General features: G+C 43.7%; 1 protein-coding gene across 6 annotated transcripts in view; it reads right to left on the bottom strand.

The window, feature by feature from the left end:
* Window positions 1-19,194, bottom strand: part of ZNF185 (zinc finger protein 185 with LIM domain) — a 66,049-nt gene that overhangs the window by 39,325 nt on the left and 7,530 nt on the right. For 4 of the 6 annotated variants that reach the window (XM_060692100.2, XM_087877416.1, XM_087877418.1 and 1 more), the window contains exons 2-5: window positions 3,814-3,893; window positions 3,050-3,185; window positions 1,294-1,365; window positions 673-711 (exon numbers count right to left, since the gene is read on the bottom strand). In XM_060692100.2, coding sequence (XP_060548083.2) covers window positions 673-711; window positions 1,294-1,365; window positions 3,050-3,185; window positions 3,814-3,838 — 272 coding nt within the window. In that variant the 5' untranslated portion in view covers window positions 3,839-3,893. Of the gene's footprint in view, window positions 1-672; window positions 712-1,293; window positions 1,366-3,049; window positions 3,186-3,813; window positions 3,894-15,150; window positions 15,330-19,194 lie in introns of all 6 variants that reach the window. The other 2 variants (XM_087877417.1, XM_087877419.1) reach the window with 1 other exon arrangement.

Here is a 19,194-nt window from a genome sequence, read left to right as displayed (position 1 = left end):
ATGTTTTATGTTCTAAACCATTCCACTGAATAATTGTTCTCATTCTCAGGAAATTTCTCCTTAGATGTAGGTTGGATCTCTCTTTAATGATCTTCCACCCATTGCTTCTGGTCCTGCCCTCTGATGCTTTGGAGATTAGGTTGACCCCCTCTTTTCTGTATCAGCTCCTCAAGTACCTTACCATATCACCCCTAGTCATCCCAAAGGTGCTTTTTCAGAAGGCAACTTGACTTTCTGGCTTTTCTTTGAAGATGTTCCCCTTCTCATCCAAGAAGCTTCTTCAGCTCTGAAGTCTTCAAAGAAAAAACCAGAAAGTCCAGGTGTTTCTTGAAAAAAAAAACCCACCTTTGAGACAACCATGACCTGGATGACTGAGAATCTTCATAGACAATCACCCTTAGTCCTTCTCTTTGTTGGACTAGACACATCTAGTTCTCTCAATTGCTCCCTCTATGATTTACCTTCCAGACTTCTTTATCAACCTTGCTGTTCTTCTCTACACTCTTTCTAGGATCTAACATCTTTTTTGTATCCTGGTGACCAGAACTGGATGCAGTATTTCAAGTATGGACTCAACAATATAAACAGTATAAAGTGGTACTATCACTTCACGTAAACTTGAGACTCTCCTTCTGTTGATGCAACTGAGCACTGCAATTTCTTTTGACTCACCTGATGAGATACCCAGAAGATGATGTGGCAGTAGAAGAACTAGATGGAAGAAAGAGACAATCAGATGTGACTTTCTCAACAACTGAAGCTAATCCAACCTTCCCCGGTTATACAAGTGTTATTGGTGCTATCAGCATTTTCTTCTGAGCTCAAAATTCAAGGGATTAATCTTTGTGGAAGTGTCTTCATTTTTAGGGGATGCGATGGCTCAGTGGCTACAACGCTGAGCTTGTTGATCGAAAGGTCAGCAGTTCAGCAGTTCGAATCCCTAGTGCCGCGTAATGGGGTGAGCTCCCGTGACTTGTCCCAGCTTCTGCCAACCTAGCAGTTCAAAAGCACGTAAAAAATGCAAGTAGAAAAATAGGGACCACCTTTGGTGAGGAGGTAACAGCGTTCCGTGCGCCTTTGGCATTGAGTCATGCCGGCCACATGACCACGGAGACGTCTTCAGACAGCGCTGGCTCTTTGGCTTTGAAACGGAGATGAGCACCGCCCCCTAGAGTCGGGAACGACTAGCACATACGTGCGAGGGGAACCTTTACATTTACCTTTACTTCTTTTTTTAAAAAAAAATGGGTATAATACCACAATTAAAATATAACAAAAAAGCATCACACTCACTTTGGGGAAAGATTTTTATGTGCTGAAGGAGACTCTTGTTCTCTGTGGGAAGATGGTGCTGTACAAGATACCCTGAAAGAAGACAGAGATTGTCAAAATAAGGACATTAGTGTTCTAGGCAGGACAAGGCAGGACAAAACACCTCAAATTAACATTGAGTTCTGAAAGAGATGACTTGTACATGAAAGTATTCACAGTTTGGTCTAGTGGTGAAGGCATCTGGCTTGAAACCAGGAGTCTGGGAGTTCTAGTTCCGCCTTAGGCATGAAGACTGGCAGATTAGTTGGGGCCAGTCCTTCTCTTTCTCAACCTACCCACCTCATAGGGTCGTTGCTGGAGGGAAAATAGGAGCAGGCACATTATGGACCCTAACCTGAGTTGAACAGATAAATGTGGGCTATAAATCTATTAACAAAGTTAGAGTGGGAAAGACAGACCAGGCAAACGGAATGCTAGTTCAATGCCATCTGCATTGAAGCATTCTCTCTTTGAGACAAACTCCCCATCCTTGTTGAAGGATTTTTTTTTTTCTGGCCTGTTTGGAAGGAGATAATGGTGGAGTAATCCAGAACATCTGGAGAAGGTTGGAAGAGAATCACTGCCTTAAGGCAAGGATGCAGCATTTAATATTAGGGTAATAATAGAACTATGCACAAGTGGACTCATAGTGATGGAGGTGTTCTCTACACATGATATGGGAAATTTTAGATATAATTCTATAGGAGGGATGGACACTCCATGCCTGGATAACCCTTGCAGAGATCACTTGGAGTGTTCTGTTGGAGTTTGATGGCAGATGGTGGTGGTGGTGGTGGTGGTGGTGGTGGAGGAGGAGGAGGAGGAGGAGGAGGAGGAGGAGGAGGAGGAGGAGGAGGAGGAGGAGGAGGAAGAGAAAGAAGAGGAATATGATAAGGTTTGCAAAAGTTGCAATACCTGCTGGTTGATCTCTTAAGAATGTTCTCTAGGACCCAAGATAATATGTTTACATAGATATGGACCTCAACTGAATAGATGGATATCCAATTAAGCAACAGGTGCGTGGACAGCTCAACTAGTGCTAGGCTGAAAAGGCCTTTCAGAGGAGCCCAGAATTGTACACCAGACCGGAAAGCTAAAAAACCATTGTGGGAGACATCTGTGAGAAAGGTTTTTTTCCAGCATCCTGTTGTCAAGAAACCCACAAAAGTATGAGCTACAGGGTAGAGCTTGATCTGAAGAAAAGCTTAGCTGCATTCAACTTGATAGAAAAGGCCTTGAAAATTAAGCTTTCAAAGGAAGAATTTAATTTTGCACCACCAAGTTTTTCGTAGGTAGGCTGTGTGATGATACATGACTGCCCTGCCTCTTGATATTTCATCATCTCCTCTGCAGATTGCAGATAGCAAACAAATTGCACACAAAAAGGTGGAATGTCCTCCCATGCACGGTTTACGGCTGCAGAAGCTTGCCTCATTCTGCCTCCTTCATTTTAAGACACCCCTCTTAAAGAGGTTTAATCCCTATATTATCACCCCCTCGCTTCTCAGTTTGGACCTGTGTGGACTATTGAGGCAAGTACTATTCCCACATGACCAGTGTGTGAGAGGTGGATGCTGATTGAGTGATGTTCTTTGAGCTCTCCTCTAAGAAGGACAGGAAGACAGTGTGGAAGTGTCTTCTGAGGTAAAAAGGTAAAAAGAAGCCAATTTTTCTCCCAAGGGAAGGAATCGTTGAGGAAACTGGAGCAAATTTTAGGATAGAGTTGCTTCATACTCACAAAGGACGGTGGTTCTGCTTCTCCTCAGAATCAGACCTGTGATGGATCCAACTTTTGTCCCCTTTCAGAGTTGTCCTTACTTTCATTTGGGTAATAATCCGTTTCCGGTCTTCCTCGCTGGGTAGGATGACGCCATCTTTAAAAAATGGATCAAGAAGAAGTTGGAAGCCCCCAAGAACAGAGAGTCTAACAAGTATCAGATGAACTTAGAGAGCTTGGACTACAAACTTGTCTTGAGGACCTTCTCATTCTGGTTTTGAGCTGATTATTCAGGAGGAGAAGTGGCTTTAAAGATCTCAAGGTTGTTTTTGGAAAAAGAGGGAACGTCACTGGGGTAAGTGCTGGACTCACATTCATCAACAATCTCAGAAGGTCTCAACAAATAAACACAATTTGAATACATTACAATTCTTAACTGAGAAAGGGCCCTTAATTTGTCTCAGGTGTAATTTGTAGCTGCGCAACCATTTAAATCCAACATAATTTAAATCCTTAATTGTTCAACGTATCTGATGCCATCAGCTGTAGCTCATAAGAGTTTATGACTTTTAATAAAACGTGTTAATCTTAAAAAGGGTTACCAGACTGCTCCTGACTCATCTCTATTTGTTTTGTCTGATTTCTGGATTTTTAAACAAGTAATCAACTTGTGTTGTCATTTATAATTAACCCCGTAGCATAACTCCAAGGCATCTCAGTACTTCAGGTTTAAAGGAAGCACATTATACAAATTTGGGATTAAGCATCCCATAATGTTCCTTTACCTTTCATGGTGCCAAGAGACAACATGATTCACACTGGCTCCCTCACCGTGCAGTTTCCAGGGTTTGACACAAAAATGGAACTAGGACAGAAGAAATGAAAACCAGATTATTCCTGTAAAACGCAGCAGAAGGCAAACAGATGCTCTTCAGCCTTCCCTTGATGTTCCAAGAAAGCCATACTCACAACACATACCTGTTATGGAAACTAGGATCTCTGTAGATTAGGGGGGAAAGTCAAGATGGTCTCTACCCTCAAAATGATGCTATAGGGCCCTGCACACCAGAACAACTAGATACAAGGACAGTTTTTCCCCCTTGCAATCACTCTGCTAACCAAATAATTCCCACAATACTGCCAAACTATTTACTAAGACTGTATTACTATTATTCCTCTCATCTTTCCTATTAACTATTTCTTTTTCTACTTTTGTGGCTTGTATCTTTACAATTTATGTTGTTTTATTTAGTTTCCTAGTACAATTTATGTTGATTGCTTATTTAGTATCCTATAACTATCACTGTTGCATCTTATGATTTATGATGTCTTTTTATGATGATTGTGATCATGATTTATCACTTTTATGTATACTAAGAGCTTATGCACCGAAGACAAATTCCTTGTGTGTCCAATCACACTTGGCCAATAAAGAATTCTATTCTATTCTATTCTATTCTATTCTATTCTATTCTATTCTATTCTATTCTATTCTATTCTATTCTATTCTATTCTCTATTCCCATTCTCTCTTCTCTTCTCTTCTCTATTCTATTCTATTCTCTATTCCCATTCTCTCTTCTCTTCTCTTCTCTTCTCTTCTCTTCTCTTCTCTTCTCTTCTCTGTTCTATTCTATTCTATTCTATTCTATTCTATTCTATTCTATTCTATTCTATTCTATTCAATATTCCCATTCTCTCTTCTCTTCTCTTCTCTTCTCTTCTCTTCTCTTCTCTTCTCTTCTCTTCTCTTCCCTATTCCTATTCCTATTCCTATTCCTATTCCTATTCCTATTCTATTCTATTCTATTCTATTCTATTCTATTCTATTCTATTCTATTCTATTCTGGGTTCATTTTACTTAGACTGAGAGAACATGCAGAAGTCACCAATGAAGTTCAGAGCTAAGTTGTGCTGAGATTTGAACACAGCTCTTTGCAATCTTTAGCCTGCCATTCGCAGCCAAGATGGGCAACATTTTGTTAATGGAAGCCAAACATTTGGTGGGCAAATATGAGAAAGGGGGATACCAAGATTAGCCCTGGAGCAGAGCAATTACACAATGCTCTTTTATGAAGGAGCTAAGATTTGCAAGAGGGATTGGTGTTTTCTGGGTGGCTTGTGGATTTCGACTTTTGATTCTCTTGGGGTTTTTTTGAAGTGTGCTGAGTCCATAACAGACCTTGTTGTCTTCTCTATCCTCCATCCCCACCCAGAATCAATCTGCTGAAATGTTGCATTTCTTGTTTGCATGCATTCTTGCATATTTGCCATCACAGACCGGTCTGTAGTGGTGGGGTGCTCCTGAATTCCAGTAAGTGTGGTTTCAGGAGCTATAGACTCCCAAAGAAAAGTGGTCCAAGATCCCGCATGGCCCATAGGTCATTCTTCAGTGCTGTGAGTGCTAATCTTGCAGGCTTAGCCTCCAACTCTCACTGACTAGGAGCCCTGGTGGCACAATAATGACAATGCGGTATTGCAGGCTAATGCTGCCCACAGTCTGGAGTTCGATCCTGACCGGCTCAAGGATGACTCAGCCTTCCATCCTTCTGAGGTCAGTAAAATGAGGATTCAGATTGTTGGGGGCAAGAGGCTGATCTTGTAAACTGCTCAGAGAGTGCAGTAAAACACTATGGGGTGGTATATACAGTAAATCTAAATGCTATTACTATTGCTACTAGCAAAATATGAATAGAATGGAATGGAATGGAATGGAATGGAATGGAATGGAATGGAATGGAATGGAATAGAATAGAATAGAATAGAATAGAATAGAATAGAATAGAATAGAATAGAATAGAATAGAATAGAATAGAATAGAATAGAATAGAATAGAATAGAATAGAATAGAATAGCTTGGAAGGGACCTTGTAGGTCTTCTAGTCCAACCCCCTATTCAGGCAGGAAACCCTACACCACTTCAGACAACTGGTTATCCAACATCTTCTTAAAAACTTCCAGTGTTGGAACATTCACAACTTCTGGAGGCAAGTTGTTCCACTGGTTAATTGTTCTAACTGTCAGGAAATTTCTTCTAGGCTGCATCTCTCCTTGATTAGTTTCCACCCATTGCTTCTTGTCCTGCCCTCAGGTGCTTTGGAGAATAGCTTGACTCCCTCTTCTTTGGGGCAGCCCCTGAGATATCGGAAGACTACTATCATGTCACCCCTAGTCCTTCTTTTCATTCAACTAGACATACCCAGTTCCTGCAATCGTTCTTCATATGTTTTAGCCTCTTGTCCCCTAATCCTCTTTCTTGCTCTTCTCTGCACTCTTTCTAGAGTCTCCACATCTTTTTCACATCGTGGCAACCAAAACTGGATGCAGTATTCCAAGTGTGGCCTTACCAAGGCATTATAAAGTGGTATTCACACTTCCAGTGATCTTCATTCTATTTCTCTGTTAATTCAGTCTAGGCTGTGTTGGCTTTTTTGGCTGCTGCAACATACGGCTGTCTCATATTGAAGCGATTGTCCACTAGGACTCCAAGATCCCTCTCACAGTTACTACTATTGAGCGAGGTACCATCTTTACTGTACCCGTGCATTCGATATGGAAGGAAGAAACTGTCACTAAAGAGCTGGGTTGAGATTTGCAGCGTGATTCATACTCGGAAAAGCTGAGCATTGGCAAGAATTGCTTGTTGTTGCCCAAAGCCATAGCTGAAGCAAACTGCCGACATGCCCAGCTTTGTATAAATCTGCCAAGCCAGAAATTCAAGTGCAGCCTGAATGTTTGGGATGAGCTTTTTCCAAGTTCAAATGAGAAGCGGGTGGAGACAGCTGAGAGCCGTGGAGGAAAAAACATGACTCTTCGGTGTCCCACTGAGAGTGTTCTGAATCTAGATGTACAGTTGGATACAGGGAAGGTTGCTCACGGATGCATCACATTGTGGAGCAGAGAACACCTCTGATTAACAGCGACAAAAATGTTCTCATGTAAGAATGTGTGACATTCTGGTTGGATTCACATGTCATGCTAAACCGCAGCACGATAAGATTATGTTTGATGGAATTGGAGAGCCAACTCAGGTGTTGTGAGTGATAACCCACCATTTATGGCTTACAAATCCAACCAACTGTGGTTGTTGTTCAAAGAAGCCACAACTTAATGCGGTGTGAATCCATTGCTATGTTCCACTTCTTATGATTCTAAATGCCCTTTTCATGTTTACCTAACTAAACATGTGTCATTTATTAATATTCACCCACTTAGGATTTTTATTTTCTCCTCTGTGTATTCCTGCATACCTAAGTATTCCAAATTATTGGGAGGGAAGGGTAGGGAAGGGAAGGGAGGGGAGGGGAGGGGTGGAAGAAGGGGAAGGAAAGAAGGAAGGAAGGAAGGAAGGAAGGAAGGAAGGAAGGAAGGAAGGAACGAACCTAGGAAGGAAGGAAGAAAGAAATAAAGGAAAGAAGGAACCTAGGAAGGAAGGAAGGAAGGAAGGAAGGAAGGAAGGAAGGAAGGAAGGAAGGAAGGAAGGAACCTAGGAAGGAAGGAATGAACCTAGGAAGGAAGGAAGGAAGGAATCTGGAACTGGACAATCCTGTTCAGTGTTTTGGAAGAATAAAATAGTAGACATGGAGGCTATTGTTGGCCTGACAACAGGAAAAAGGAATGAGAATGACCATGCTGGAAAGCAACATGTCTACTTAATTTCTCTTACACTGAACGGTCAATTCTCTCTCTCTCTCTCTCTCTCTCTCTCTCTCTCTCTCTCTCTCTCTCTCTCTCTCTCTCTTTTGTATGGCTACAAATCTTCCATGGACCTACAGAGGAAGGTAGGACAACCTGTTCTCATCTTGCTTTGATTATTGTAAGCATCGGACCTACTGAATGATGATCCCAGCAGAGAAATAAAGAATGGATCCGTTCTTTAATGGGAATGTAATGGGATGTTCAAATGAGATAATATGGAAAAGGGGAGGGAAGTAAAGTCATCCCTGTGTGCAAACTTCTGGAAGAGAAGGCATGGGGTTGGAGACCAATGAGCAGACAACCATCCCTAAGAGAAAAAGGCAGTTGTTGGTAGACTGGACCTCCCTGGACCACGGATGGGAAGTGCAAGGAGCAGAGGAACAACCAATCAAATCTCACTGTGGCTGTAATCCAGACAGAGCCTCACCCAGATCTCCTGCCCTCTCCCTGCAACCCAGAGTGGACTTTCTGAAGTTGGCTTAAGAAACAGCTGGAAGCCCCATGGAAGACAAGCAGCTTTGGGCCCAGCACAGAGTTACTCTTAGGGGCCTTCCTGTTCTGGCCTAGGCTTCCCAAAAGCACGAAGCTGACTCCTCGTCCCGAGAAAACCCCTTTTATTTAGTTTAAAGGGAATTCCTCTCCTGCAAAGCCCCGGCCAACAGTCTTTCAAGAGATTTCGCAACTACAGATCTTTATCAGGCTTGGAGAGCTGCCAGGTCGATATCTTCCAAATGCCAGGCTATAGCAGCAATTACTTGGCAAGAAGTCAGGAACAGATCTTCACCCTCAGGAATTGAACTAATTGTCTCCTGCAAACTCCCCTCCCCTTTCGCTCCTCTTTATTCCCTATGGGAAGGGCCATTCACCGTCCACCTATGGCTTTACTCCTGAGTTGACCCTTGCTCCTTAGCTGTTCCCTTCTCCTGGCAGCTCTCTGCATGCGCACACTGGGAACAGGCTCCAGCTGTTCTTCTGCCCCAATGATGTCCGACTCTAAAGGCAGCTTACAACTGTCAGACGGCCCTGGACCCCTCTCTGCCTCTGATGCAGAGCACCCATCAGAGCCTTCCCCAGACTCCAGGACTGGCCCATGTTCCTCCCCAAACTCCTCACTGTCTTGAGTCTGTCACCGTCTCCGCTGGCTACTGGCGGGCCACAACACTTCCAAACACCACTCTTCCTGGAGAACTTTTTGAAGGGTGTGCCCAGACAAGCTTCATTTTTTGGCATTTCGTACTCCACTGTTGTGGGAACCCACACATTTCAGAGAACTGGGTGGGGACAGAAACCATGCCGAACGGTAAAAAGAAATAGCTCAGAATCCAGGAGGTGTGCTGTGCTTGCAAGCTGAAAAGGAATTTCTTTTTCCTGCTGACGTGTTTGTGAACGCCGTTTTTTTGGCTAACTAGGATGTCACGACAAGCCAAGAAGATGCCGTTGTGATAAGGAAGCAGGCTGGCACAAACATACAACAGAAGAACAATGGAATTGGAAGGGACCTTGGAGGTCTTTGAGTCCAAACCAATGCTCAAGCAGAAGAGTGGAAGCCACTCCATAAAAAAAAATTGCTATCAATGACTCCAGAAATGGAATGAGATAGGACTCATATTAACCTGTAGTTTAACATATATTAGGACAGCAGCCCCCAATTTTTGAGGCACCAGGAACTGGTTCTGTGGAGAGAGGTTTTTCCATGGACCGGAGGGGGCATAGTTTCATGTACTGCCTGCATCCCATCATTGGGGCTTCGCTTGTTTGCTTGGCCCAGTTTCTGGCATGATGTGGCCCAGTGCTGGTCCATGGACCGGGCAAGTTGGGGACCCCTGCATTAGGATATCTAAACCAGAGGTGGGTTTCAGCAGGTTCTGACCAGTTCTGGAGAACCGGTAGCGGAAATTTTGAGTAGTTCGAAGAACCGGTAAATATCACCTCTGACTGGCCCCGCCCCCATCTATTCTCTGCCTCCCGAGTCCCAGCTGATTGGGAGGAAATGGGGACTTTGCAGTAACTTTCCCCTGGAGTGGGGAGGGAATGGAGATTTTACAGTATCCTTCCCCTGCCACGCCCACCAAGCCACGCCCACCAAGCCACACCCACAGAACCGGTAGTAAAAAATTTTTGAATCCCACCACTGACCTAAACCCTCCACTCTCAAATTCAGGGTTGTCTTCCCCGAATTGGCATGAAATCATCTACATTAGTGGCCAAAATTGTGGAAACCTTTTGGGAAAAATGCATTTTTAAGGTTTGATGGCTAATAACACCACTTTTTTTTTTTTTTGAGTTTCAAAATAATCCTATTCCACTGCTGGAATGACCTGGGAATAGCCCAGACCTTCACCCAATTGAAAATCTATGGAGCCGACTAAAGAAACTTGTTAGTCAGAAGCGACCCAGCAATAAAACCCAGTTAATAGAAGCAATCGTTCAATCTTGGTTTCACATTAGAACAGCTGCAGAACTCAAAGACTTGGTTCACTCCATGGGAAGACGTTGTAAGGCCATCATTCATGCTAAAGGTTACCCAACTAAGTATTAACTGACATGGCGATCGTTTTTGTATATCTTGTTTTTTCTATGGTGATAATTTTTGTATATGTCATTTTTTTCTACGTGTTTCACTTTTCTTCTTTTTACTGTAACGGCTATTCTAATAGCAGATCCTTCATAAAAGTTGTTGCATTACGTTCTCGATTAAATGATCTTTCCACTGATATATAATTTTATGGTACTACTCCAAAAAAAAAAAAAAGTGGTGTTATTAGCTAGTTTTAGAAAACACACTTTTCCCAAAAGGTTTCCACAATTTTGGCCACTACTGTTAAGTTTTGATTCACTAACAGCCCGTATCTCTGATAGTGAAATACTTCAAACCCTATCAAAGATCTCATTAAAACTGGATCTGCCTACTCATTTCTTCTCTTGGCTTCTATTCCTGTTTTTGCGCTGGGAAATGTCAACATGGGACATTTTTCTCTCTCTCAAGCTGCTGAATCAGGAGCAGAAAGTTTTAACCCCGCTCCAATCACTGCGGGGACTTTGCTGACTGCAGGCAATTCACCTGCTAATCTTCATCAACTCCCACTTGGAGCTGCAAATAAGTAGGTCTAACAACTACTAACATCCACAAACCAGCATAGCAAGAAAAGTTTTATTTTTATTTTTTTCCAGAGAAAGGGTTAGATTTTATCCATGCTAAGGTAGCATTTGATGGATGCTTGGACAGGAAATTATCCGGAAATCCCAACAAATGAAGGCTAAATTGGGAGGGTGGAAAACAACCCCCTGCAGCAAAGCAATCTGTATCGGGGATTACAAAAAATCCTACATGAATTTTTTCTTGTGGCCATCAAGTCCTGAGCTCAAGAGAATCTGGGGATAGGCTGGGAGGCAGGGGTGAAATCCAGCAGGTTCTGACAGGTTCTGGAGAACCGGTAGTAGAAATTTTGAGTAGTTCGGAGAACCGGCAAATACCACCCCTGTCTGGCCCCAGTGTGGGGTCGGAATGGAGATTTTGCAATATTCTTCCCCCAGGAGTGGGGAAGGAATGGGGATTTTGCAGTATCCTTCCCTTGGAGTCGGGTGGGAATGGAGATTTTGCAATATCTTTTCCCCTGGAGTGGGGAGGGAATGGAGATTTTGCAGTATCCTTCCCCTGGAGTGGGGTGGGAATGGAGATTTTGCAGTATCCTTCCCTGGAGTGGGGTGGGAATGGAGATGTTGCAATATTCTTCCCCCAGGAATCGGGAGGGAATGGAGATTTTGCAGTATCCTTCCCCTGGAATGAGGAGGGAATGGGGATTTTGCAGTATCCTTCCCCTGGAATGAGGAGGGAATGGGGATTTTGCAGTATCCTTCCCCTGGAGTGGGGAGGGAATGGGGATTTTGCAATATCCTTTCCCTGCCACGCCCACCAAGCCACACCACACCATGCCCACCAAGCCACGCCCACAGAACCAGTAGTAAAAAAATTTGGATTTCACCACTACTTGGAGGGAAGGGCCAATGAGAGCTTTTGAAGCAGGTGCTTGGGTTCAACACGCAGCAAAATATTGAATTTCGTGAACATTATGACAGACAGTGCAGAGAGGAGCAACTAAGAGGATTAAAGGCCCGGAGACTAAAACATATGAAAAACGGTTGCAGGAACTGGGTATGGCTAGTCTAGAAAAAAAGGAGGACTAGGGGTGACATGAAAGCAATATTCCAGTATTTGAGGGGCTGCCACAAAGGAGAGCAGCTTATTCTCCAAAGCACCAGAAGGCAAGACAAAGAAATAACGGATGGAAACTAATCAAGGAGAGAAGCAACCTGGAATTAAGGAGAAACTTCCTAACAGTGAGGACAATTAACTAGTGGTACCGCTTTGCCTTCAGAAGTTATAAGTGCTTCATCACTGGAAGTTTTTAAGAAACTTCGCCACCAAGGAGCCTTGGTGGCTCAGCAGACTAAAGTGCTGTTAAGTAGCACTTAGCTGCCAGCTGCCTCAATTACTGCAAGTTCAAATCTCACCAGGGTCAAGGTTGACTCAGCCTTCCATCCTTCCAAGGTAGGTAAAATGTGGGGGCAATAAGCTGACTTTGTATAAAAAAGAACACCGCTTTGGGGGGGGAGGCAAAAGCCCTACTAAGCAGGTATATACAAAAGTATGAAGGCTATTGCTTAACGCATTGTTAGCCGCCCTGAGTCTCCGGAGAAGGGCGACATATAAATCGAACCAATAAAACAATAATAAAACAATAAGAGACTGGACAGCCACAGTCTGAAATGGTGTAGAGCACAGGTGTCAAACTTGCTGCGTCATGTTGCCGTCATGTGATGTTTTGTGACGTTTTTCCCATTCGCGGAGCTGGGGTGGGCGTGGCCTGTATGTGAGTCATCTGGCCCGCTGGCCGCCAGTTTGACATTAAGATCCAGGGCGCTGAATTAGAAGACCTCCAAAGTCCTACCAGCTCTATTCTGACACAAACCCCATGCAAGTCTTCAGTTCCCAGAATTTCTAGACACCTCAGTAATGTCCCACCCACCTCCACCTCTGAACATCCTATCGTTCAACGCTAATTGCAAATTTCCATAGATTAAAAAAGCACCAGCAGGTTGGAGATCCACGCCCAGTGTGAAAAACGATGTTGCAAAATGCACAGAAACCCGAGAATATCCCAAAATACCTGAACTGCAGAAGGAAACACGCCTACTCAGCAACTTTCCACCAAAATACAAAACCCTACCCCGAAATATTCAAAACCGCAGTAAACCTACTGGAAAACCAGCCCTAATTTTCTGCCTTTTCTTTGGTAAGCGAAGTTTGAAAAATTTGGAAATTACAGGGCGTTGAGTGTAGTTTCCTCCTGGAGGGATCAATCTTTCTTCTCTGAACATGATTTCAGACTAAATTTCAGCAGTTGGGATTGGAGAACACAGGTTACTTACTTTAGCTGCGCACCTGTGACCTTGAATTTCAGCATGCAATATCTGTTTCGCAGCTCAAATTAAATGTAGACCCAGCTGCTTGTTAATATCAAGAGATGGTTATTTTCTTACTTCCAAAGGTGCCATGTCTATCTACTCACACTTGAACATTTCATCATCCAGTTCAGTGGTGGGTTTCAAATTTTTTTTACTATCGGTTCTGTGGGTGTGGCTTGGTGGGCATGGCATGACTTGGTAGGCATGGCTTGGTGGGCATGGCTTGGGAAGGATACTGTAAAATCTCCATTCCCACCCCACTCTGGGGAAAGGATACTGTAAAATCTCCAATCCCTCCTCAATCCTCAAAGAGCCTTGATAGTACAGTGGTTTAGTGCACCCTGTTATTAACACAGCTGCCTGCAATTTCTGCTGGTTCGAATCTCTCCAAGGCTCAAGGTTGACTCAGCCTTCCATCCTTTCTAAGGTAGGTGAAATGAGGACCCAGTTTGTGGGGGCAATAAGCTGACTTTGTATAAAATATACAAAAGCATGAAGGCTATTGCTTAACGCATTGTAAACCGCCCTGAGTCTCCGGAGAAGGGCGGCATATAAATCAAATTTAAAAAAAAATAAAAATCCAGGGGAAGGTTACTGCAAAATCCCCATTTCCTCCCGATCAGCTGGGACCTGGAGGGAGAGAATAGATGGGGACGGGGCCAGTCAGAATTTTTACTACCGGTTCTCCGAACTACTCAAAATTTCCACTACTGGTTCTCCAGAACTGGTCAGAACCTGCTAAAACCCACCTCTGATCCAGTTCCTACAGAATAGAGTAACAGAGTTTGAAGGGACATTGGAGGTCTTCTACTCCAACCCCCTGCTTAAACAGGAGACCCTATACCCGTGATGGCGAACCCATGGCACGCTTGCCAGAGGTGGCACACAGAGCCTCTCTGTGGACACGTGCACCATCGCCAGCTGCTCGTGTGGTTTCTGCTGCTGCAACACATGCAAAGATCAGCTGGCTGGGGCGCATGCGCAAACCGGAAACCCAAGGACCAGGTGGCTGGCACACGCATACGCACTGGTTAGCTGGTCTTCAGGTTTCCGGTGCTCCGGCAAACACATGCATGCGCGTTCTGGTTTGGGCACTCGGTTTCAAAAAGGCTCACCATCACTGCCCTCTAACATTTCAGATAAGTGGGTATCCAGTCTCTTCTTAAAAGCCTCCAATGATGGAGCACCCATAACTTCTGGAAGCAAGCATTCCACTGATTTATTGTTCTCACTGTCAGATAATTTCTCCTTAGTTCTAAGTTGGATGTCTCCTTGATTAGTTTCTGTCCATTGTCTCTTATCTTGCCTTCAGGTGCTTTTGAGAATAGGTTGACCCCATCCAGTGATGGGTTCCTCCCGGTTCGGCCCGGTTCCACCGAGCCGGTAGTGGTGATGATATGACATCACCGAACCGGTTCTCTTTGTTTGGGAACTGGGCTCTCCCGCCCCGCCCCCGCATTATTCTTACCTTTTATTTGGCCCCGCCCCCAATCTATTGCTGCCTCCCGAGTCCCAGCTGATGGCTAGAAGGAAAAAAAACTGTTTAAACTCTGTAGGGTGGCCCTTTGAAGCCCCGCTTCACACTGCCCTACAGCTGATCAATGTTAAAAGGCAGTGTGATGGTAGACGGGTGCCTCCAAAAACAAATGGGTAGACCAGGACGCTTGAAAAACAAATGGGTAGACTGGTGCCTACAAAAACAAATGGGTAGATCGGTACAACTCTGCAAGCAGTTAAAAGCCTGGTAGACCAGTACCTCTGTTAAATCCTAAAGAATTGTCACATGACCATCAAGCCACGCTCATAAAATAAGCCACGCCCACAGAAATGGTAGTAAAAAAATTTAGAACCCACCCCTGACCCCACCCCTTCTTCTTTGTGGCAGCCCCTCAAATATTGGAATATTGCTATCATGTCTTTCCCTAGTCCTTCTTTTCACTTCTTTAAAGCTTATCTCACCTCTCAATATTACAAGTAGAATTAACAACTCTTGGTAGATCCTCAAGTCATTGCAGCTTTTGAACGTTGAGAATTCAATGATTTTCTTGGCTATCCCTCAATGCTTATCCTGTTATTCCACAACGTAAGGCCGGAAATACCGGTGATAAACCCAAGATTGAAATGTCAGTTGGAGTGTGCTGTGCGGAAAAAGTAGGCATCTCAATGAGAACATGTGTAGATTGCACACAGAGACATATATACATATATAAGTTAAAGGTTCCCCTTGCACATATGTGCAGTTGTTCCCGACTCTAGGGGGCGGTGCTCATCTCCGTTTCAAAGCCGAAGAGCCAACGCTCTGTCCGAAGATGCTGTTACCTTCCCACCAAAGGTGATCCCTATTTTTCTACTTGCATTTTTTATGTGCTTTCGAACTGCTAGGTTGGCAGAAGCTGGGACAAGTAACAGGAGCTTACCCCATTACGCGGCGCTAGGATTCGAACCGCTGAACTTTCGACAAGCTCAGCATCTTAGCCACTGAGCCACCGCATCCCTTATATACATATATCGGCTTCTCCTTTTAAGTGGGTGTAAGAAAGTCCTCCAAGCCCAATTAATAAAGATTCAATTTTTTCCTTCTAATTAAGATTCTTATCTCCAGGTGCGGCATCCCAGTCTTTGGAATCCAGGTTTTTCAACCTGGATTCCAGGTTGAATGACTTTCTTCTCGCCCAATCCAGCCAACCCTCTCTGTGCCAAAATAAAAGTCATGATGAGACCATGCTAGGAAAGTCACTAGTGGGCTCCAAGATCACCGCAGATGGGGACTGCAGCCAAGAAATTAAAGGAATTATGAAATACCAAGAAGAAGGTCAACATTTAGAGCAGTGATGAAATTCTTTTTTTTTCTACTACTGGTTCTGTGGGTGTGGCTTGGAGGGCATGGTGTGCCTTGGTGGGCATGGCAGGGGAAGGATACTGCAAAATCTCCATTCCCTCCCCACTCCAAGGGAAGGATACTGCAAAATCCCCATTCCCTCTCCACTCCTGGGGGAAAGATATTGCAAAATCTTCATTCCCACCCCACTCTGGGGCCAGCCAGAGGTGGTATTTGCCAATTTTCCGAACTACTCAAAATTTCCGCTGCCGGTTCTCCAGAACCTGTCAGAACCTGCTGAATTTCACCCCTGGACAGAAGGTTCCGTTTCTAAGACTATTCTAGCTGTTTTACAACTGGTAAATTCCCTGCCTGTGCTAACACCTCCTGAAGTGCCTCACCCCACTACTGCTCAGAGCAATTATTGTTGTTACTTACAATTAATTCTAAATTGTTATTCAACAGATTCTTCTACTGAATAAGGAAGGAGGCCCTGTGGCTGCCTCAACCTGCACAGCAGGTTGAAGAAGTTTGTCTACCATTGGATCATCAGAATGTCTCTAAATTTATTCAAAAATTTATTAAGAGAAAATATACCTTGGGTTTTTCTTGTTTTTGTTTTCTTACTCAGTTTCAATTTCTATATCAATGAGATAATTTTCAGATTACATGACACTTATAGTTCCGGTAACTGGGTTACTAGAAAGAAGCTCCTGTACTCTTAACGGCTGATTTATCTTAGGAATTGATTGACAATAAAGTAAATCAAATAAAATCTTTATTACGGTCATAGATCAGTGTAAGGAGGGTGGGGAAATCCAAGTTAACAAGGCATAGCAGTTGTGTTACATAACATACTTTGGGCCAAGAAATAAGATACGCTAAGGTCTAATGCAGGGGTGGGTTCTACTTACCTTTACTACCAGTTTGCAACGGGGGCATGCGCAAAAGCGTTTTGATGACGTCAGGGTGGGTGGACGGAACCTCCCTCCGGTTTTACTGCCGGTTCTATAGAACCGATCCGAACCGGGAGCAACCCACCACTGGTCTAATGTGAGGCCTGATTTCTACAAGTCAATGAACTACAAATATTGTACTGTAGTGTACTATACTCTTTTTTAGTTTGGTGTACAATAGTGGCCAAAATTGTGGAAACCTTTTGGGAAAAATGTATTTTCTAAAACTAGCTAATAACACCACTTTTTTTTGGAGTAGTACCATAAAGTTATATATCACTGGAAAGATAATTAAATCAAGAACGTAATGCAATAACTTTTGGCAGCTTTCTTCGATCGGAGGTCCTTCCAGAATTACTTATTTATTTATTGGACTTGAATTGAAAACAAACCCTGACCTTCTAGATGTGTTTAAAAGCTATCAAAGCTGCTGGCCTCTCTAACAACATTTCATCCTTGTATATATCTAGGTGTGAAAGTTGGACCATAAGGAAGGCTGAACGCCAAAGAATCGAGGCCTTTGAACTCTGGTGCTGGAGAAGACTCCATGAGTCCCTTGGACTGCAAGGCGATCAAATTGGTCAGTCCTAGAGGAGATCAACCCTGACTGCTCTTTAGAAGGCCAGATCCTGAAGATGAAACTCAAATACTTTGGCCACTTAATGAGAAGGAAGGACTCACTGGAGAAGAGCCTAATGCTGGGAACGATTTGAGGGCAAAAGAAGAAAGGGATGGCAGAGAACGAGGTGGCTGGATGGAGTCACTGAAGCAGTCAGCATGAGCTTAAATGGACTCCAGAGGATGGTCTGGAGCAGCATAAATGAATGAAAGAGATATGATAAATGCTCATTTGGCCAATTAAATCAGCCAGGCATAAACAACCACACAAAAGTAGTAATTAGGAGCACAGTAATCCCCTCTAGAATTGGTGATCCATCCTGTTTACAGAAATAGAAGGAAACATTAAGAGTTGGGAGAGTTGGGGATTACAAGAAGAAGCATTAAGCCTATAAAATCATCCTGGTTGCATTCTGCCTTAGGAAGAAATCCCTCCACCCTCATTTACATCCACATAAACAGAATATCCATAAGTTGATACCAAAGCTTGCACGGTACTTTGTATTCATAAAAAAAATTCCTCAATTCAAATTCCAGAGAAGGGAATTGGGTAGCACAGTCAAGAAAGTGCCTTACTCGAGACTTGCGACTCCATTATTAATTGCACTTGGCAGTGTTGAACTAAAGGAAGCATTGAATCATGCATGATTCGAATCCATATATTATGGTGAGTTATGCCTTGTTTGATTTTTAACAGAGTGACTTGTCTGAGTCAAGCCACGATGGATGGGAAAACATGGCTTAAGGCTCAGCAGGTGGCATGGTCAAAGCAAATTATGCCTTATTGCAATATAAACACCCGGGCATATTAAAGAGAGTTGCAAGATATGTGGTAGGTGATCAGAAGATTAATAATTCAGGTTCTACCATAGATCCTGGGAATATATGGACCTCCAGATATTGCTGAACTTCAGCCATTAGTCCTCCTGGCTGAAGCTACTTGGAGTTGCAATTGAGCAACATTTGAGGTCACTGATTCCTGATCACAATAGGAGAACTGGAAGATTTTCTTTCCACCTGGACTGTCAAAGAGCTACTTGCTCATGATAGATTTTCTTGGACTTCCCTGGACCAATCTAGCATAAGGTAAAGGTAAAGGTTCCCCTCCCACATATGTGCTAGCCATTCCCGACTCTAGGGGGCGGTGCTCATCTCCCTTCCAAAGCCGAAGAGCCAACGCTGTCAAAAGACGTCTCCATGGTCATCTGGCCGGCATGACTAAACGCCAAAGGCACACGGAACGCTGTTACCTTCCCACCAAAGGTGGTCCCTATTTTTTCTACTTGCATTTTTTTACGTGCTTTCGAACTGCTAGGTTGACAGAAGCTGGGACAAGTAACGGGAGCTCACCCCGTTACGCGGCACTAGGGATTCGAACCGCTGAACTGCCGACCTTTTGATCGACAAGCTCAACGTCTTAGCCACTGAGCCACCGCGTCCCTCTAATCTAACGTAGCATCAGGTATACTTTGGCTCACAATTCAAAACCCTGTTTCGTTTGACAGCTCACATCAGTTTGCAAAATCAATTTGAGGAATCATTTCAAGTTGGATATTAGGGGAAACGGGCATTCAATCAAATCGCTAGCTGAGAGTGATGGCACTGCTCTCA

Source organism: Pantherophis guttatus, chromosome 12, assembly GCF_059756535.1.
Source record: "Pantherophis guttatus breed Tessera chromosome 12, ASM5975653v1, whole genome shotgun sequence".
In the NCBI taxonomy this organism is placed as follows: Eukaryota; Metazoa; Chordata; class Lepidosauria; order Squamata; family Colubridae; genus Pantherophis; species Pantherophis guttatus.
This window is presented reverse-complemented; position numbering and strand designations above follow the sequence as displayed.